Below are 22861 nucleotides of genomic sequence, written 5' to 3'. Positions count from 1 at the left end.
GCACACGGGCTTAGTTGCCCTCGGTCATGTGGGATCATCCCAGATCAGGGATCAAACCCATATCGCCTGCATTGACAGGCAGATTCTTAACTACAGTACCACCAGGGAAGCCTAGTAATTGCCTTTTTTTTGTTTGTTTAAAGGAAATGACTTGCATCGAGTCTTGTGGCACTTGGGCTATTCGTTGCTGTGCATGGGCTTCTCTAGTTGCGGTGTGTGGGTTTCTCCATTGTAGCACTAGGTCTTAGTTGCGCCCTCCTCCCTGACCCCCAGCATGTGGGATCTTAGTTCCCTAACCAAGGATGGAATCCACATCCCCTGCATTGGTAGATGGAGTCTTAATCACTGGTCTGCTAGGGAAGTCCCTGTTACTGCCTTTTGAATCAGAAGAAAAAGAAGTAATAATACATTTATGCTGTCTTTTAATAATCATCTATATAAATACTTTTATTAGTACTCTTTGCATGGCTTGGAGTTACATTACTTCCTTTTGACCTGAAGAACTTCTAGTATTCTGTTACAGAGAATTACCTGAAACTTGATTTGGGTATTCCTTCATTTTTGAAGGTTAGTTTTTGCTAGATAAAGGATTTTGGATTGAGAGTTAGTTTTCATTTGTTATTTAAATATGTCATGTATCTGCCTTTTTGCCTTTATTGTTTGTAATGAGAAGTTAGCTTTTAACCTAGATCCCTTATGATTATACAGTGGAAGTGAGAAATAGATTTAAGGGACTAGATCTGATAGACAGAGTGCCTGATGAACTAAGGATGGAAGTTTGTGACATTGTACAGGAGACAGGGACCGAGACCATCCCCAACAAAAGAAATTCAAAAAAGAAAAATGGCTGTCTGAGGAGGACTTACAAATAGCTGTGAAAAGAAGAGAAGCGAAAAGCAATGGAGAAAAGGAAAGATACTCCTGTTTGAATGCAGAGTTCCAAAGAATAGCCAGGAGAGATAAGAAAGCCTTCCTCAGCGATCAATGCAAAGAAATAGAGGATAACAATAGAATGGGAAAGACTAGAGATCTCTTCAAGAAAATTAGAGATACCAAGGGAACATTTCATGCAAAGCTGGGCTCAGTAAAGGACAGAAATGGTGTGGACCTAACAGAAGCAGAAGATATTTAGAAGAGGTGGCAAGAATACACAGAAGAACTGTACAAAAAAGATCTTCACGATCCAGATAATCACAATGGTGTGATCACTCACCTAGAGCCAGACATCCTGGCATGTGAAGTCAAGTGAGCCTTAAGAAGCATCACTACGAACAAAGCTAGTAGAGGTGATGGAATTCCACTTGGGCTCTTTCAAATCCTAAAAGATGATGCTGTGAAAGTGCCGCACTCAATATGTCACCAAATTTGGAAAACTCAGCAGTGGCCCCAGCACTGGAAAAGGTCAGTTTTCATTCCAATCCCAAAGAAAGGCAATGCCAAAGAATGTTCAAACTATTTCACAATTGCATTCATCTCACATGCTAGTAAAGTAATGCTCAAAATTTTCCAAGCCAGGCTTCAGCAGTACGTGAACTGTGAACTTCCAGATGTTCAAGCTGGTTTTAGAAAAGGCAGAGGAACCAGAGATCAAATTGCCAACATCCGCTGGATCATCGAAAAAGCAAGGGAGTTCCAGAAAAACATCTATTTCTGCTGTATTGACTATGCCAAAGCCTTTGACTTTGTGGATCACAATAAACTGGAAAATCCTGAAAGAGATGGGAATACCAGACCATCTGACCTGCCTCTTGAGAAACCTGTGTGCAGGTCAGGAAGCAACAGTTAGAACTGGACATGGAACAACAGACTGGTTCCAGATACGAAAAGGAGTACATCAAGGCTGTATATTGTCGCCCTGCTTATTTAACGTATATGCAGAGTACATCATGAGAAACGCTGGGCTGGAGGAAGCACAAGCTGGAATCAAGATTGCTGGGAGAAATATCAATAACCTCAGATATGCAGATGACACCACCGTTATGGCAGAAAGTGAAGAAGAACTAAAGAGCGTCTTGAAAGTGAAAGAGGAGAGTGATAAAGTTGGCTTAAAGTTCAACATTCAGTAAACAAAGATCATGGCATCTGGTCCCATCACTCCATGGCAAATAGATGGGGAAACAGTGGCTGACTTTATTTTTTTGGGCTCCAAAATCACTGTAGATGGTGACTGCAGCCATGAAATGAAAAGATGCTTACTTCTTGGAAGCAAAGTTATGACCAGCCTAGACAGTATATTGAAAAACAGAGACATTACTTTGTCAACAAAGGTCCGTCTAGTCAAGGCTATGGCTTTTCCAGCGGTCATGTATGGATGTGAGAGTTGGACTATAAAGAAAGCTGAGCACTGAAGAATTGATGCTTTTAAACAGTGATGTTGGAGAAGACTCTTGAGAGTCCCTTGGACTGCAAGGAGATCCAACCAGTCCATCCTAAAGGAGATCAGTCCTGGGTGTTCATTGGAAGGACTGATGTTGAAGGTGAAACTTCAATATTTTGGCCACCTGATGCAAAGAACTGACTCATTGGAAAAGACCCTGATGCTGGGAAAGATTGAGGGCAGGAGGAGAAGGGGACGACAGAGGATGAGATGGTTGGATGGCATCACCGACTCAGTGGACATGAGTTTGGGTGAACTCCAGGAGTTGGTGATAGGGAGGCGTGGCGTGCTGTGGTTCATGGGGTCGCAAAGAGTGGGACATGACTGAGCAACTGAACTGAACTTAGGAAGAATTTTCTTGTATGTAACATGTTGATTTTCTGTTTCTACCTTTAAGGTTTTCTTTTTGTTCCAGACGTTCACAATTTTTGTTTTGATATGTCTGGGTGTGAATTTGCTGATTCTTTTTCTGCCAGCTCAAATCTGATGTTGAACTCTCTCAGTGAATTTTTAAGTTCATTTATTGTACTTCTAAGAAATTTATTCATTTGGTTTTGTTAGTGAGGCACGTGGAATCTTTTGTTGTGGCACAAAGGTTCTATCATTGTGGTGTGGGGGCTCAGTAGTTGTGCATGGGCTTAGTTTCCCGACCAGGGATCGAACCTGAGTTCCTTGCATTGCAGGGTGGATTCTTAACCACTGAAGCACCAAGGAAGTCCCAATTTCGTTTATTGTTCTTCTCAACTCCAGAATTTCCATTCGCTTCTTTTTTGTAATTTATATCTCATTCTTGATATTTTCTATTCAATGAATCATTGTCATGTAATTCTTTAATTATTTTACATATTTATAATGAACATATTTATAATGTTTTAAGTACTGCATTTGAGCATCTTCAAAGATAGTTTCTATTAACTATGTTTGTAAACTTTTCATGTTTCACAATGTTTAGTTGAAAACTGAACATTTTGCATAATATACTGTAGCAACTCTGTGTTCTAATTTCTTGCCTCTGGGGATATTTGTTGTTGTTGTTGGCTTGTTTGTTTAGTGACTTGCCTGGGCTAAGTTTGTGGTGTTTGTTTTCCCCTGCAGTATGTGATCTCTGATGACTGTGCTCAGTTTTTTTTCTCTCTCCATTCTTTCTGTTTTTAGGCTTGGTTTTCTAGGGATTACCCCTGGGTCACTGTAACTGAGTCATCTGCCAGTGGTTGGCTAGAGGTGTTAAAACTTTTGAACGAATAAGGCTTCTACTCTTTGGTATGGGACATACACATGTACTAGATATGCTTTGAAAGGAGTTTACAGATCTGATCCATATTTTTACTTAACTTTGTTTACAAGGCTTCTTGGTTAGCTGTGAATGAGTAGATTATTAAGGGTCTCTCCAGTGTTGCCCAAGTAAGCACAACCTGGCCCATACATACAGCTTTCCAGGTTACCAGGAATAATGGGATCATTGCAAAGCCATCCTTGGCTTTCTTATTCTCTGGATTACTCTGTTAATTTTCTGGCTGGTCTGCTGTTCTGTTTCTTGCACCAACTGGTATCATGACTTCAGGGTAGCCTTCCCTCATTGCCCCTGAGATTTGTGTTTTTTTTTTTTAATAACTTTGCCCAGTTTTTCACTGCTTTTTGGGGAGAGAATTTGCCAGCCTTCTAACTTAGAATTCTTGAAGTCCTGTTTTAAATTTATTTTTATTTTGTGGTAAAAGTGGATATAGCATAAAATTTACCATCTTAACCATTTTTAAGTGAGCAGTCATGTTAACTATATATACATTATTGTTCAACAGATTTCTAGAACTTTCCATCTTCTAAAACTTAAGCTTTGTACCCACGAAACTACTGCTTCCCTTTTCTCTCTCTCCCTGGCCACCCACCACTGTTCTACTTCTGTGTCTAAGAATTTAACTACTTTAGGTACCTTTCCTAAGTGAAGTTAGATAATATTTGTCTTTTTGTGACTGGCTTATTTAACTTAGCACGATGTCCTTGAGGTTCATTATATGTTGTAGGATATAACAATTTCCTTTTTAAAGACTAATACTTCATCATATGTATATCCCACATTTTCTTTATCCTTACCTTTCAGTGGACATCAGGTTGTAGTAACCTCTTGACTGTTGTGAATAATGCTGCAAAAACATGGTTGTAGAAGTATGTTTTCAAGATCCTGCTTTCGGTTTCTTTTTAGTATGTACTGAGAACTGAGATTGCTGGATTATATGGCGACTCTGTTTTTCATTGTTTGAATAATCTCCATACTGTTCTCTATAGTGGTTGTACCATTTTACCTTTGCAGCAACAGCGCACAAGGGTTATACATTCTTTATATACTTACCACACGTTACTTTCTGTGGTGGTGGGTTTTGTTTTGGTTTGTTTTTGTTCTTGTGTGTGTTTTTTTTGATGGGGCCCTGCTATCAGACGTGAGATGATATGTCATTATGGTTTTTAATTGATTTCTGGCTGTGGTGGGTCTTGGTTGCTGAATGCTGCTTTCTCTAGTTGAGGCGGGAGCAGCGGAGGCTGCTCTGGCTGCAGCGTGGGCTCCTCACTGGGGTGGCTTTTCTCTTTGCAGCACACGCGCTCTGTAGTTGTGGTGCCTGGGCTTAGTTTCACTGCAGCACGTGGAGTCTTCTCGGACCAGGGATGAAACTCCTGTCTCCTGCATTGGCAGGCAGATTTTTAACCATTGGGCCACCAGGGAAATCTGCCATTGTGGGTTTTTTTTTTTTTAATAACTTTATTTATTTGTTTTATTTTTGCCTTTGCTGGGTCTTTGTTGCTCCGCAGGCTTTTCTCTAGTTGGGGCGAGTGGAGGCTCCTCTCTAGTAGTAGTGCACGGCCTTCTCACTGCAGTCGCTTTTCTTGTTGCAGAGCGCAGGGTTCAGGGCACATGGGCTTCAGTAGTTGTAGCACGTGGGTGTAGTTGCTCCTTGGTCTGGGACATCTTTCCGGACCAGGAATCAAACCCGTGTCTCCTGCATTGGCAGGCGGATTCTTTACCACTGAATCACCAGGGAAGCCCTGTCATTCTGGTTTTGATTTGTATTTGTCTGAGTAATGATGGTGAGCATTTTTTCCTCTTTGTTGGCGTTTTGTATGTGTTCTTTTTTTTTTTTTTTTGGTATGTGTTCTTTTGAAAATTGCTATTCAAGTCAATATCCCATTTTTAAAATTTGATTTTTTGTTGTTGTTGAGTTGTTGTAGTTCTTTACATAGTCTAGATTTTAAACCCTTAGCAGATACATAGTTTCTGTTTCTCCCATGTGATTGTCTTTCTGTTTTGCTGAGTGTTTTCTTTGCTTTCTGGAGGTGTTTAGGTTTGATACAGTCCTATTCATCTATTTTTGCTTTTGTGCCCTGTTACATTCATTTTTAAAGTATCCCTTTTTTCCCTGTGAGGATATTTTGTAATAGCCTTTCTACAATGTGATTTATGAGAGCTATTCAATTCCTTTGTGCAGCCATATTCTGTTTTAGGGATGCACTGTTTTCCTGAGTAGTTCCAAGTAAATAAAATATTTTCAAGTTGTACAGTATATTTTAAGAATGAAAAAGAGTGAAAAGAAAATCATTTCTTTTGGCTACCTTAGGATGACCCACTTATTTTACCAGTCAGCATTTTCTTTTGCCTTTTATAAGGCATAAATGTTCCCATTTATTTATCACAGCAACTCTGAGATGAGGAAATGGAGATGATCTTGCTTATAGTGAGTTGATTAATAAGTGAACTTCAGTTGGATTACCAGCATGGGCCATGTGTTTCAAAATTCCATGTTTTAATATGGCATATTGTCCCTTGTGAATAGCGTTCAGTTAATCATTCAGATAGGATTAGTAGTATTCTGGTGATAACAAGGTCTTGAGTTTGGTTTAGGTGTCTTTTAACTTCTAAGAAAATCCAGTTTTTCCCATAGATTGCAAGTTTTGGTAGCCATTTCACAAATGTATCGTTATACAACTCAGGGGTAGAGATGGAAATGTCATTGAAACATTATCCAAATGAATGTATAACCAATGGAAATGTACTCATTGCTCGTAAAGGAAGTTAGAGGTAGTGTAGTTTTGTTAAGAGCAAGGGTTCTAGCATAATAGTTTCCAGTTTTGAGTCATGGCTCTCTAAGATGAGTTATTTTTGAAAGTTATTTGACCTTTCTGTGCCTCAGATTTTGGAAATGTCATTGAAACATTATCCAAATGAATGTATAACCAATGGAAGTGTAGTCGTTGCTCGTAAAGGAAGTTAGATGCAGTGTAGTTTTGTTAAGAGCAAGCGCTCTGGCATAATTTCCAGTTTTGAAGCATGTCTCTCTAAGATGAGTTATTTTTGAAAGTTATTTGACCTTTCTGTGCCTCAGATTTTTTTTTAAGGCATAGAAAGATCAAATAACTTCCAAAAATAACTCATTTAAATCTATAAAGTGGGTATAATAGTATTTACTTTTTGGGGTTCTTACAAAGATTAAATATTGCATGCGAGTAAAGTACTTAAAACAGTGCCTGGTACACATTAAGTGCTCATTAACATGGTATTCATTATAGACGCTGATCAAAATATAATCTCTCCCATTGATCAATGCTTGAAGAAATTACCACAACTTTAAAACTAATGCAATATTGAGAACTGTTAAAAAAAATTGTGACATTCTGTTAGAATAGTAGAAATATCAATAGATTTTTAGTATTCTGCTCTTCAATAAGCTTGTTGAAGACATAAAAGAGGCTTATACATTTGTAGTAATAAATAGGTAGTGTCTTTATATTGATGGCCTTTGAGGAAGACAGTGTCCTAAGCACTTTATGTAAATTTATTGATTTAATCCCTAAACACACTACTATTATCCAGTTTTAGAGATAAAGAAACTGAGATGCAGAGATGTAGTATAAGTTGCCTCTTGTCATTGTGCTAGTAAGTAGCAGGTATAGGATTAAATCCACTTGTGCTGGCTCCAGATTTATTGGTCTGAACCATTTTGCTGTACTGTCTGTATATGTATGTTTAGCTACATTGCTGTTGTGTTCCTAAACCAAGGTGGACACTTCTTGGATGAAGGAACAGCTTATTATTTATTTTAACTTTCACAAATAGAGTTACAGTGATGTGACTGAAGTACAGTCTAAATGCAATTTATTATTACTTTTTTTTGTTGGTTTATAACATTTTATCTGAAGGTGAAACGATTTAGTTTAAAGTGGTTGTGGTAACCTTTGTGTTTTCATTTCTAACCTTTTAAATATTGAAACAGTTATAAAACATTTAAAATTTATGATCATATAGTTTCTAGGTATAATCTTTAGGTAAAGTTCAATACTTTTTTTTTCAAAGTTAATCAGTGTTGATTTTGTCAGGTCATTCTCCTGTGTTTAATTCTGTTCCCCTCTTTCATCTTGCCTTAAAATCCTGTTCTGTTACCATTTCCATTTAGCAAAATAAGAAACAGAGGCCTTGACAGGTTAAGTGCCTTATTAAATGTAACTTGCACAATAAGTTTTTGTGGCTCATCAGTAACTATATAATTTAGCAAGTTATTGATGCTGCTTTTTTTTTTTCCATTAATTTTCTTTTTTTTTTTCCATTTATTTTTATTAGTTGGAGGCTAATTACTTGACAATATTGTAGTGGTTTTTGCCATACATTGACATGAATCAGCCATGGAGTTACATGTATTCCCCATCTTGATCCCCCCTCCCACCTCCCTCTCCACCTGACCCCTCTGGGTCTTCCCAGTGCACCAGGCCCGAGCACTTGTCTCATGCATCCAACCTGGGCTGGTGATCTGTTTCACCATAGATAATATACATGTTTCGATGCTGTTCTCTCGAAACATCCCACCCTCACCTTCTCCCACAGAGTCCAAAAGTCTGTTCTGTACATCTGTGTCTCTTTTTCTGTTTTGCATATAGGGTTATCATTACCATCTTTCTAAATTCCACATATATGTGTTAGTATACTGTATTGGTCTTTATCTTTCTGACTTACTTCACTCTGTATAACGGGCTCCAGTTTAATCCATCTCATTAGAACTGATTCAAATGAATTCTTTTTAATGGCGGAGTAATATTCCATGGTGTATATGTACCACAGCTTCCTTATCCATTCATCTGCTGATGGGCATCTAGGTTGCTTCCATATCCTGACTATTATAAACAGTGCTGCGATGAACATTGGGGTGCATGCGTCTCTTTCAGATCTGATTTCCTTGGTGTGTATGCCCAGAAGTGGGATTGCTGGGTCATATGGCAGTTCTATTTCCAGTTTTTTAAGAAATCTCCACACTGTTTTCCATAGCGGCTGTACTAGTTTGCATTCCCACCAACAGTGTAGGAGGGTTCCCTTTTCTCCACACCCTCTCCAGCATTTATTGCTTGTAGACTTTTGGATAGCAGCCATCCTGACTGGTGTGTAGTGGTTCCTTGTTGTGGTTTTGATTTGCATTTCTCTGATAATGAGTGATGTTGAGCTTGATGCTGCTTTTTGATGAACAGTAATTCCCCTAATTTTTTTTTTGGTTATATGATGAAATTTATTGCTTTTTATATTTTTTTAAATTGGAGGATAATTGCTTTATAATGTTGTATTGGTTTCTGCTGTACAACAGTGTAACCCACTCTAAGTATATACCTATATCCTCTCTGTCTGGAGTTTCCCTGCCACCCCACCGCATCTTCCCCCACCCCACCCCTCTAGGTCATCACAGAGCGCCGAGCCTAGTTCCGGGTGCTGTACAGTTGCTCCCCACTCGCTAGCTGTTTTACAGATGGTAGTATATGTATGTCACTGCTACTCTCTCAGTTCATCCCACCCTCCCTAGAATATTTTTGTGTTGGAAATTTTGTTTCTCTTTTCAGAAAGTATTTTGGATATTAGAAAAAAGAATATTAAGCTCTTACTAAATTTTATTTAATGTTTTGTGTTTTAAGGAATTGAAATTACCATTCACTTTTTTAAGTGGACATATTCACGAACTGAGGATCCATGTACCATGGACAAAACTGGGTTCAGAACCAGTGGTAATTACCATCAATACAATGGAATGCATTTTGAAACTTAAAGATGGAATACAGGTAAGAAATTATTGAACCTAGTTGTTTATGTTAACCAATTAAAATACTTTATTTTTGGGGGCTGTTCTGGGTCTTCATTGGTGTGAGTCAGCTTTCTCTAGTTGTGGCGAGCCGGGGCTACTCTCTAGTTGTGGTGAACAGGCTTCTCATCGTGATGGGCTTCTCTTGTTGTGGAGCCCAGGCTCTAGGGTATGTGACCTCTAGTAGTTGCAGCTCCTGGGCTCTAGAGCTCAGGCTCAGTATTTGTGGTATGTGAGCTTAGTTGCTTAGCTGCCTATGGGATCTTATTGGATCAGAGGTTGAAACTGTGTCTCCTGCGTTGGCAGGAGGATTCTTTACCACTGAGCCACCAGAGAAGCCCCGACCAATTTAATGTTCATTAGTAATTGTTATTTCTTTAACTTTTGGAATATGCCAGCTTTTACATAAGCAAATCTTAGCTTATACACTTAACTTTTTTGTTTTTTTGCTTCACTGGGTCTTTGTTGCAGGCTCAGTAGTTGTTCCATGTGGGCTTAGTTGTCCTGTGGCATGTGGGTCTTAGTTCCCCTATCAGGGATTGAGCATACGTCCCCTGTACTGGAAGGCAGACTCAGTCACCAGGGAAGTTCCACATTTAATTTCTTTTTTTAACATACCTATGAAAGTAACATAATTAATTGCAAAAGGGTTTTCTTAAATTTGGATAAAATATCCTAGCAGTTATTTTCATATTAATCTTACTTAATCTAGTCATAGCTTTAGTAGGGATTATGCTTATTGCTTATTACCTATAAGAAATGGGGCCTGATTGTGTTCAATTTTTAGGTGAAGGTTTTTGAAGTTTCAGAGGATCTGTGTGATTTTTATTTCCTTACATGACATTTCTAAATGAGATGACAAGTTCTGAAGTTATATTTTGAGAAGATGAAGAAAATATATTGAATTTACCTTCATACCAAATTTCACTATATCTTTGAAATTTTGTCATTAGAAACTGATGTTTTGGACTTACTTCTTCTCTGACCCATGTTACATTTCATTTCAGTGTTTTTTTTGGTTGTTGTTAAGATATAATACTGATTTTAAGGAGTTTGTATGAAAAATTTTCTAATTTAGGAAGCAAACAGGTCTGGACAACAGCATGTTGTGATGGATTTTTCCACTTTTATTCTGCATAAAAGTAGTGTCTTAGTCTTTCATTTTTATTACTTACTCCTTAGCCCATATTTAATTTTCAGTTTTAAGGCTTTCTAGAAGCAAGTTAATTGATGAGTATTGTTGAATTTTAATCTCTGTGAAATGACTTAAGGCTATTTATAAATTGGTAAGATCATTTCCTACTTGAAGTAGATAACTTGGAGTGTCATATGGACTCACTGGGCTCAAACTTTTTTTCTTTCTGTGAAATCTCTAATTCTGAACCTTTATTTTCCAGTTTAACTTAACTAATGTAATTCTTGAAAATGAGTGTATCAGTGTTGTACTCTCATTAAAATTTATTTTGTGAACTTTAAATATATGAGATTGATTTGGGAATCTGTAGATAGTTATGGGCAACAAAGTTTTATTTTACATTTTATATTTGGTAATACTTAAATGGTTCTTAATCATCATGTTCTTGAAATTTAATTTTTTTAAGAAGTCTGGACTTGGTTATACCACCCCTGCAGTGTTCTAGTGGAAAAAAAATCCAGACACTTAAGTATTTTTTCAATGGGAAGGTGGAACTTTCAAAGCCAGATGTCCCATAAGAAACACATTTTAAAAGAGGCAAATTACAACTAATTATAGAGGTTTCAGTAAAAGATTTGTAACACATGACTTAGCATAACCTAGAAGTAATATTTGATATTGGACCATGCATATGGCTACTGCATGAATGATCAGATTTCCTGCTTGTGTGGTATTTGATACTTGAATTTTGTGGTGTGTACAGCAAAAGGTCAAGTGTCATGAGTGTAAACCACTCTCAAAACAAGTATTTTTTACAGATGTTTAAAATTTTGAGCTTGAAAGGAGTTTTGAAAATTGCAGTTGACATTTGAACAAATTATTCAGCAGTGTACACCCCTGGAGAGTTGTGCTTCAGTTTATGCTGGTGATTATTATTATTATTATTTTTTTACTGTGCCTTGAAGTATGCAGGATCTTAGTTTCCCAACCAGGGATCGAACTCCAGCTATCTGGAGTGGAAACACAAAGAGTCTTAACCACTGGACCACCAGGGAAGTCCCTGGTGTTAATTTTTTAGTGAAATTATTATAGAGGGAACATTTTAAAATAGTTTATTTTCCTATTTTAAGCTTTGATTAGTATAATAGGAAATTAAGTTAAAAAATCATATATGTACTAGCAAAATTGAGTAATCCCATATTTGATTTATATTATTTCTAATTATTACAAATGCATAATGAAGAGACTTACTTTCTAAATAAAATTAACATGGGATAGAAGGTAAAATGAAGGGGCCTTTTAGAGTTACAGATATGAATCTGTTGAAAATACTATTAATGTATGAGAAAGTAATAAAATTTGAAAGAAATCTAAGGTTTATTTAGAAATCATTATAAAAATACTGCTAAATTTCTTGATAAAAAGGCATGTGCAATTTGTAAAGTTCAGTTAAATTCTAACATTTGTTGATTTTATTTTAACCTGTCAGTGCACTGAAAAGCATTGCAAGATATATAATCTATGCAAACTACTTAGGACAAAAGATTTATAATTGTGACTCCAGTGATAGTTATACTGCCTTAACATGTCTCTGTGATCATTTTTAATAATAGAGTTTTTTTTTTTTTGATGCGAAGTTGACTAAGTTGTGTGTTAGGTTAAGTCATCTTGATGTTCACTCTGAATTATTTTAATATATTGATATTTCACTTAGAAAGCATTATTTGCCATTCACTCTGAGAGACAGGTCTGTGTTAGTTATACTCACCTTTAGATCCTGCAGATTTGAACTGTTCTTATTTTTCTTTTTTGGACTCAAGACACAGAATTTGATTCATGACACATCATCAGTAGTGATCCAGGTCTGATTTGTTTATTTAGCTATCTTTGTCCACTCTAGTCTAGTCTAAAAAATACTTCTGTAACCAGCATACAGCTCAAGGTTGAAAACCTTACCAGTAATTTACATTGAACTATATGCTCCTCCTCTTTTGCATATTCTTGTTTATCTTCTATGGACCTCATCTGTAAAATAGGAGAAGACTTGCTACATAGTTGTTTTATTTAATTGTGTATGCTTTCTCTGTTCATTGTGTTTATAAGAAAAAAAAAACCTCCTTCAATCTAAAGCAAGAAGTCTATTTTTTTTTTTGAGTAGTCTATTTTTTTTTTTTTTGAGTAGTCTATTTTTAAAGTACTTCTTTATTCTGCTCTTTGTGCCACCTAGAAAGTAAAATATCAAAATCTTTTGACCTATTAAATGTAACCATTTGCAAGGCTGTTTATATAAGTGATACTGGCTATTCCTAGAAGAGAAAAAAAAATCTTTTGAACCTAAATCAAAACTTTAAGATGCCATTTAAAACAAGATAAAGAACTAGGATTTTGGTTAATGTATGTGCTTTTAAATCCTGGTTCGTGCTTGGAATTACAGAGCAATCTTGCCTGTTCTCTTTACTTGAATGTTTTGATGCAGTGGAAATTGGTTATTGGCTTAGATAGTTGCTAAGAGAATAGAGGAGTATCATATCCTGTCCTTGAAGCCTGTGCACTATTAAGTAAGAGGAAGTTTTGGTAAGGCTATTAACAATATTTACATGTCTTTTTTTTTTTTCCTTAACACTCTGGTTCTCTTATCTGAAGCTAGATTAATCTGGTTGACTGCTGCTATGGTTTGAATGTCCCCTCAAAACTCATGTGTTGACATCCTAATCCCTAAAGACAGTGGTATATTAAGAGGTAGGGCCTTCGAAAATCATAAGAGTGGAGACCTCATGAATTCATTTAGTGCTTTTTAGGTTTTAGAGAGATCGCTACCCCTTCTGCCATATGAGGACACAGTGATAACCAGATAAAGGGCCCTCACCAGACCATGTTGGCACTTTGACCTTAGACTTCTAGCCTATGAGAAATATGAGAAATAAATTTCTATTGTTTTTTAGCTACCCAGTCAGTGGTGTTTTGTTACAGCAGCCCAGATGGACTGCTACCTTTTCAGAAATTAAGGAAGGACTCAGAATTGCTGACTCAGGTTGTGGAGTTTACTGTGCTGTTACTGATTCCCTCACCTGCACTGCTACAGGTTAGTGGTGGTGATGTTGATAGCAGATAGTATAGTTTAGATTCTGTCTGTAGATTCTTTCTATGAAAAATGAGACAGAGTTCCCTATAAATGATGGGTAGCATCTTTACTTCCACTGGGAAATCCCTTTATGTTGGGTGTATAAATATTTACAAATGTTATATTTTCTTGTTGGATTGACCCCTTATCACTAGGTAATGCCCTTTTTCCTAATGACTGCCTTTATTTTAAAGTCTATTTTGTTTGATAAAAGCATAACTACCCCCGCTTTCTTTTTGTTTCCATTTACATGGAATGGTTTTTTCCATCCCTTCACTTTCAGTCTGTGTGTGTCCTTACATTTGAAGTGAGTTTCTTGTAGGCAGCAGATCGTTAGGTCTTGTTTTTTATCCTTTCAACACTATTTCTTGTGATTGGAGAATTTAGTCCATTTACATTTGAATGCCATTTTGTTAGTTTTTTTTTTCTGGCTGTTTTGTAGTTCTTCCTTTTTTCTTTCTCTTCATTTGTGATTTGAAGACTTCCTTTATCCGCTATAGGTTTTTGCTTTGTGGTTACCATGGGTCTTATATACAGCAGCATATGTTTATAATGGCCTGTTTTAAGTTGATAACAGCATGTGTTTGAATATGTTCTAAAGCTCTACCTTTTACCCACCCTCATGTTAATGTTTTTGATGTCACATTTTACATCTTTTTATCTTGTGTATCCCTCAACTTAATTACTGTAGTTGTAGTTTGTTTTTTTTTTTTTTTTTTTTACTACTTTTGTCTTTTAACCTTCACACATTATAGCTTTATAGGTAGTTAATCCACCACATTTACTGTATTTGTACTATACTATATTTGTAATGTACTATATTTACCAGTGAGATTTATACTTTCATATGTATTTTTTAATTTAATTATTTTTATTTGAACTATAACTAACTTGTAATATTAGTTTCAGATGGACAACACAGTGATTCGGTATTTTTGTACATTACAAAAAAAAAATCACAGGATGAGTCTCAACTGTTTGTCACCGTACACAGTTACAATATTACTGATTATATTTCCTATGCTATACATTATATCCCGTTGATTTATTTTATAACTAGAAATCTATATCTGTTAATCTCTCTCACCTTCATTCTTTCCCCCAAATCCCTCCCCTCTGGCAATCATCTGTTCTTTGTATTTATGCATCTGTTTCAATTTTATTATATTTGTTAATTTGTTGTGTTTTTGGATTCCACATATAAGTGAAATCATATGGTGTTTATCTTTCTCTGATTTATTTCATTTAGCATAATGCCTTCTAGGTCTATCCATGTTACATTTGGCAAGATTTCATTTTTTTTTTAAATGGCTGAGTAATATTTCATTGTATGTGTATATGTGTATGTATATACTACATTTTCTATATCCATTCATTTTTTTGATGGACACTTAGGTTTCTTCCATATCTTGGCTATTGGAAATAATGTTGCAGTGAACATAGGGGTGCATATATCATTTCAAATTAGTGTTTTGTTTTCTTTGGAAAACTATACTTCTTTGGAAGAGTGGAATTGCTGGATCATATGGTAGTTTAATTTTTTGAGGAACCTCCTTTTTGTTTTCTGTGATGGGTGTATCAGGTAACATTCACAACAACAGTCTATGAAGGTTCTCTTTTCTCCACATCCTCACTGACTCTTGTTACTTGTGTTTTTGATTATAACCATTCTGACAGGTGTGAGGTGATATCTCATTGTGGATTTTCTAATTTCATTCCCCTGATACTTAGTGATGTGGAGCATTCCTTCATGTGTCTTTTGGCAATCTATATCTTCTTTGAAAAATTTTCCAGGTCCTCTGCCTATTTTTTTTTAAATTGGGTTGGTTGTTGTTTTTGATGTTAAGTTGTATAAGTTCTTTGTATATCTTGAGTGTTAACCCTTTATTGGTTATGTTGTTTGCACATATCTTCTCCAGTTCGTTTGGCTGCCTTTTCATTTTTTTCTTGCATTTATCACATGGGTAGTTTTGTGAAACTGCCACCACCATAATTGAGATACAAAAGTGTATCATCACAACAAAGCTTCTGTGTGCTACCTTCTTTTTACTGTACTATCTTTTTCTCTACCTATTGATCCCTAGCAACCACTAACCTTTCCTCATTTTGTGTAATTTTATTTCAAGAATAACAAATATAAATGGAATCATATAGTATGTAATATTCTGAGTGTAGATTTTTTCACTTAATATAAATCCCTTGAAGTTCAAAAGTAAGTTGTTGTGTATCAATGGCTTGTTCCTTTTTATTGTTGAGTAATATTTTGTATGGCTATACCACAGATTTACCATTTAACTATTGAACAGCAGTTTGGTATTTTCTAGTTTTTGTTATTAGAGATAAAGCTACTGTGAACATTTGTGTAGAAGTTTCTATGCCTACATAAGTTTTTATTTTTCTGGGATAGATGCCCAAGGATGCTATTGTTGGGTCCTATAGTAATTTCATTTTTATTTTTAAAAATAATTGTTTAAACTGATTTCCAGTGTGATTATACCCGCTATTCATTCCTATGACCAGTGTTTAAGTGATCCTGTTTTTCTGTATCCTCACTAGCATTTGTTATTGTCACTGTTTTTAATTTTAGTCATTCTGATAAGTATGTAGTAATGATTTATTGTGTTTTAAATTTTTTTTTATTTTTGGCTGCACTGGGTCTTCATTGCTACATGAGGGCTTTCTCTAGTTGTGGTTCACAGCCTTCTCATTGCAGTGGCTTCTTTTGTCACAGAGCACAGGCTTTAGGGCATGCAGGCTTCAATAGTTGTGACAAATGGGATTGGTAGTTGTGGCACATGGGCTTAGTTGCCCTGAGGCACTTGGGGGACCCAGGATTCAACTTCTGTTCCCTTCATTGACAGGCAGATTCTTAATCACTGGACAACCAGTGAAGTCCCTCATTGTGATTTTAATTGGCATTTTATATATGGATAATGATGTTGAACACCTTATCATATGCTTATTTGCCATATATATTAGTGAAATAGTTGTTCTTATCTTATGCTTATTTTTTAATTTATTTTCTCAGTGTTTTGAGAGTTCTTTATATAGTCTAGATAGAAGATTTGCCTGTGTCAGAGATGTGATTTGCAAGTAGTTTCTCTCAGTAATTTGTCTCTTCATGCTCTTAACAAGGTCTTTTGCAGAGTGAAAAGTTTTGGTTTTGATTAGGTCCAATTTATTAATTTTTCCTTTTATGCACTTTGGTTTCAATGTCATATCTAAGAATTCTTTCCCTAGTCCAGTATCTTAAAGTTCTTATGTGGTTTTTCCTAGCAATTTTATAGTTTTACTTTAAAATAAGTGATCCATTTTCAGTTAATTTTAGTATAAAGTATGAAGTTTAGTTTGACATTCATCTTTTTGCCTGTGGATATTCACTGGTTTTAGTACCATGTCTGAAAAGATTGTACCTCCTCCATTGAATTGCTTTTACCATTTTGTCAAAAATCACTTGGGTGTATTTGAGTCTGTTTCTAGGTTTCCTACACTGTCTGTATGATTAATATATGTATTCTTATGTCAGTAACATACTGTGTTGATTACTGTAGGATTAGCTTTGGTAAGAGTGAGTCCTCCTACGTTTGTTGTTGTTCAGATGCTAAGTTGTGTCTGACTGTTTGCAACCTCATAGACTGAAGCATGCCAGGCTTCTCTGTCCTTAACTATCTCCCAGAGTTTGCCCAGATTCATGTCCATTGAGTCACTGATGCTATCTAACCTCTGCTGCCCCGTTCTCCTTTTGCCTGCAATCTTTCCCAGGATCAGGGTCTTTTCCAGTGAGTTGGCTCTTTGCATCATGTGGCCAAAATATTGAAGGTCAGCTTTGGTGTTAGTCCTTCCAATGAATACTTAGGGTTGATTTCCTTTAGGATTGACTGGTTTGATTTTGGAGTCTTCTCCAGCACCACAATTCAAAAGCATCAATTCTTTGGTGTTTAGCCTTCTTTATGGTCTACCTCTCCCATTGGTACATGACTACTGAAATACCATAAATTTGAGTAGGTGGACCTTTGTTGGCAAAGTGATGTCTCTGCTTTTTAATATGCTGTCTAAATTTGTCATAGCTTTCCTACCAAGCAGCAAGTGTCTTTTAATTTCGTGGCTGCAGTCACCATCCACAGTGATTTTGGAGCCCAAGAACATAAAATCTGTCACTGTTTCCACTTTCCCCCCATCTGTTTGCCATGAGGTGATGGGACTGGATGCCATGATCTTTGTTTTTGAATATTGAATTTTAAGCCAGCTTTTTCACTCTTTCACCTTCATCAAGAGGCTTTTTAGTTCCTCTTCACTTTCTGCCATTAAAGTGGTACCATCTGCATATATGAGGTTGTTGATATGTCTCCCAGCAATCTTGATTCCAGCTTGTGATTCATCTAGCCTGGCATTTCACTTGATATACTCTGCATATATTCTTTTTCAAAATTGTTTCTGTCCATTAGAAATAGTCTTTTCTTTCCAAATTTTAAAATAGGCTTGTTATAGGTTTGGCAGAAATTGCCTTAAATGTGCAGAACAGTTTGGGAAGAATTGACATCTTTACCATGTTGTCTTCTAATCCATGAGCACAGTATGTTTCTTCAATTACTTAGATTTTCTTTGATTTCTTTCATCAGCATTGTTTTTCCAGCCTGTGGATCCTGTTTATGTTTTATTAGATTCATAGCTAAATATTTTATTTTCTTTGGAGTATTTATAAATGTTATTGTGGTTTTTATTTTCATTTCCGTTATTTGTTGTTATGTTATGCAGTTGATTTTTGTGTATTGATCTTGTGTTCTTCAACTTTCCTTCCTTTGTTAATTACAGGAGGATTTTTTGGTAGATTTCTTGTAATTGCTTTCTAGACAATCATGTCAACTATTAATACAAATAGAGTTTTGTTTGTTTCCAATCTAGATGCTCTTCCATTCATTTTTAATTTATGACTTAATATTTATACCTCTTCACTGAATCTGCCTCCATGATGCCATATAAACATTTTGGCAGAGGTCATTAATAACATCATTGTTGCAAAATCTTTGCTTTTTGGTCTCTTTTTGGAAACTTCACTTTTGTGACTTTTGTGATTCTCTTCCTCTCTCTCTCTCCCCTTTCTCTGGCTCTTCTTGTGGCTTCATTTCTGCTCTCCATCCCAGAGTTTTAATTAGAGTTTCTTAGGCTTTCATTATTTTAGTCCTTGCCTCTCCTTGGATCATTTTATTCCCTAGTAGATTTAATTATTATATGCTGTTTATTCACAAAACGCTATTTTAGGGTCCAGTCTCTTCCCCCTGACCCCTGAGCTCCAACACCAAGAGCAAAATGGACCTTCACTTACATCTTCATAGAATGTTTCAAACTGAATTTTATTTTAAACCTCCCTTCTTCCTTATATATTTCCTATTTCAGTGAAAAATTCCACTTTTTACCTTTAATCCAAACTAGAAACCCTGAAGTCATGCTGAACTTTCTACATCCCTTATATCCAATTATTTGTCCTACTCTGGACTCTACTGTTACATTATCTCTTTTGAATATAACTATTTTAGTCCTCATTGATACTTCTCTCTGGGCATGATATTTCTAAAATGTAAACTGAACTATATAAATAACTACTGTGCTTAAAATTTCTTAATGGCTCCCCTCCTTTTGTTTTCACAGTTCTTCTCAATCTTTTCAGTCTTCCAGCTTCAGGGATCACTTTGTTTTCTCTCATATCTCAGCTTCCCTGAGTCATTTGTAGTTCCTCTGCTGCTGCTGCTGCTGCTAAGTCGCTTCAGTCGTGTCCGACTCTGTGCGACCCCATAGACGGCAGCCCACCAGGCTCCTCTGTCCCTGGGATTCTCCAGGCAAGAACACTGGAGTGGGTTGCCACATTCGTAATATCTTGATTACCATAGCATCTGTATAAATATGGTAAGCAGTTCATTCATGGACATGAGTAATAGATGAGAATGGTTTTTCTAAGCACTGTTTTCATTATCTTACCAATAAAGTCTTGATGCTCAATTTTCATTAATATATTGGTTAACCGGAATATCCTTTTTCAAACTTAGTGTAAGCAATGTTTTATTTATATTTTAAATTAATGTTTTAATTGGAGGATTATTGCTTTACAATGTTCTCTTGGTTTCTGCCATACATCAACATGAATTAGCCATAGGTGCACACACATCCCCCCTGAACCTCCCTCCCACCCCACCCCACCCCAAGCAGTATTTTAAAATGTCTTTTGTCCTTATGAAAATCCATAGAAGAATTCAGTTTTGATATTTATATAGTTATCCACTGGTGGATGAATTGCACAAAATTTTATGTCTTATCTCTGACTTTCTCATATTCTCTAGAGAACTTTGAATAAGCTTAATATTTGTATAAACAAATTTGTTGGTAGAGACACATCTACAAAAAATTACAGTTAAGGTAATCAGAAATTAAATGTAAATACTCTTAGTTTTCTATTGCATTTCAACACTGCTGTTCTCCTGCATTGGTACATAATCAAGAATTGTGTACAATAGATTGACATAATTTTTTCCATGGTATTGGATTTTCCTTGTATTATGTGTGCAAAGATAAAAAGTGAATAGTATATTTAACATATTTAATTTATGTGTAGAGTTGACATTTTTGCCTAAGTGAAGTAAACTGACATTTTTGCGTAGCTATAGCTAATATAATAAAAGGACATTTCATTTGTAAAGCAATAGCTATTTCTAAATGTTTATCCTGCTTAGTTAAAAAGATTTGTGTCATTAAATGCCACTGAAACTCTTGACATCTGTATAAATTATCTAGCTTGACATCACCATACCTTTTTGTACTGCCTTTTAGCATACATAATTCCTATGATGCCAGGTACGTCATAGGATTATAAAAAGGCAAATTCTACATTTAATTTGCTACTTCTTTCTTTCTGATGACAGTTAAATTTTCCTCTAATTGTTTTTTTCTCAATAATCTCTCTGCCCAAACTGCAAAACTTTAAGGAAAATTTTTACTTTATTTACACATATTGGACCTTGAATAAATACTGAAATTTGAATTGTTTTCATTTTTACTTAGGAGTGGAAAGAAGACCAGTAATTGGATTTGTAGAGCTATAGTAAAGAAAAAGCAGAATAAATTACAAAGTCAGTGTTACTCTCAATAGATTACATATTATTACATATTTTTACATATTATTTATTTCAGAGGATTATTTTTTTTTCCCAGTTCAAAAAGTACCTCCAAGGGATCCTCCTAATCCAGGGATCCAACCTGTGTTCTAGAGCACAGACTCAATAGTTTTGGTGCTTGGACTCAACTGCTCTGAGGCATGTGGGATCTTCCTGGATCATGGATTGAACCCATATTTCCCATGGCAGGTGGATTCTTTACCACTGAGCCACCAGGGAAGCCCTCTTGAAAGTTTTAAGGAAAAAATGTTATATCATGTGTAGCTTATGGTTTTAATGTTAGCATGGAAATACTGTCTGCAGTCTTAGAACAACCAGGTGGTAAAATACTTTGTTTTAAATTTAGATTTGTTTTTGAGGTGAAATAACTTGAATGATTTAAAAACATTGAAAAGGAAATGAAAAACCAAAAGCCACAAAAATCCACAAATAACTTGTGGTCAATGAAATTGAAGATAAATATGTCTTAAACTGTATTCTGTGCCTTAAAAATTCAGAAATAGGAGAAATTATGGTTTCTTAAACTTCTACCTGTGTCTGAAGCTTCCTAATCAGAAGTAGTAGAAAGAGGACTCTTTTTAGTTAGCTGTTTGAAAAAAGAAAATAGCTATGTGTTATAAAGATCTAGTTCTTTATATATATATATATACACATATGTATTTGTGTATATATGTGTGTGTATATATAAAAATAATAAAAGTGAAAGTTTTAGTTGTTCAGTTGTGTCCGACTTTTTGCAAAACCAGGGACTGTATCCCAGGCTCCACTGTCCATGGGGTTCTCCAGGCAGAAATATTGGAGTGGGTAGCCATTTCCTTCTCCAAGGGATCTTCCCAATCCAGGGATCGAAGCTGGGTCTCCTGCATTGCAGGCAGATCCTTTACTGCCTGAGCCACGAGGGAAGGCCATATTTTATATACATATAGTAGAATTTTTTGTTATGTCATTTATAAGATTGAAATTTGTGCCGCATGAAAACCAGACTTGGTATAAGGTGGATTTTTGATTTGATGATTTTTTTTAACAGTAAGAAAGTTTCAATTCTTGTTTGCCACTTTAGGTGTTTTTTTTGGGGGGTTCTGTTATATTTGTTTTATCCTTGGGAAGACTTTTATTTAATTTTTTCAGCTGTAGGAGCTGATCTCTTATAGCTCTTCTGTGTTAAGAAGAAGAAAAATTGGGATTGAGATAAGAAAGGAAGGCTTTAGTTTTGTGAAGGACTTTCTAAGAATGTTATGAATGAATATATGGGGTTGTAATAGAAGTTCCAGTACAACCCTAATTATAGTGTTCAGTGCTGTGGACTCTATAATTTCTATGTCTGAATGCTGGGGGAAAAAAGAAGCTGGTATGAAACATTGCAGCTTGCTGGTGGTTGCAAGTTCTTTCTTCCCCTCTTGGCATTAAGCCGTCCCAATGTGTTAGCTGGCATTAAAGATAATGAAGAACACAGACTGCAGCATCTAGTTTTTTATTTTGGTTTAGTTCACAAGGTCGTCTCTAGATCCCCTTTTTATTCATAAAATGCATCAGTTCCCTGATTTTTGTTTTATTAATTAGATGCTGCTAATTTTCTTTTTTTTTGGATTGGTTCATTTTTGTTTTGATTGTCTTTTGGAAACTTGTGTTATCATATCCTTAGAAACTGTACTGAGTCTATATATCTGAATTTAGTTTTCTATAGTTAGATTATAATTGAGTTTTACTAATCTGAATAACAATTTCTGCCTGTTAATTGTAGTGTGTTAGATTATTTACATTTTATGTAATTTTCTGTATGTTTAGGTTTGTCTTTTTATTATAATTTGTCCCATCTAATTTTTCTTCCTTTTCTCCTGCCTCTTTTTGAATTGAGTATGTATATTAGCATTCCATTTTATCTTCATTATTGTTTTATTCACTATGCTCTTCATTTTCTTACTTAGTGGTTGTTCAAGGGTTGACAAATATGCACGCTTAACTTCTCATTGT

General features: G+C 35.6%; 1 protein-coding gene across 10 annotated transcripts in view; it reads left to right on the top strand.

Annotated features, from left to right (window-relative positions):
* The window catches only part of VPS13B (vacuolar protein sorting 13 homolog B), a 771473-nt gene that overhangs the window by 11094 nt on the left and 737518 nt on the right, over positions 1-22861 (top strand). For 9 of the 10 annotated variants that reach the window (XM_061123682.1, XM_061123678.1, XM_061123679.1 and 6 more), the window contains exon 3: positions 9308-9451. The exons of the other annotated variant lie outside the window; for it this stretch is intronic. In XM_061123682.1, coding sequence (XP_060979665.1) covers positions 9308-9451 — 144 coding nt within the window. The remainder of the gene's footprint in view (positions 1-9307; positions 9452-22861) is intronic. 10 annotated transcript variants of the gene reach the window in all.

This window comes from Dama dama, chromosome 21 (assembly GCF_033118175.1).
Source record: "Dama dama isolate Ldn47 chromosome 21, ASM3311817v1, whole genome shotgun sequence".
Taxonomy (NCBI): Eukaryota; Metazoa; Chordata; class Mammalia; order Artiodactyla; family Cervidae; genus Dama; species Dama dama.
Note: the sequence above shows the minus strand (reverse complement) of the source record. Positions and strands in the feature narration are given on the sequence as shown.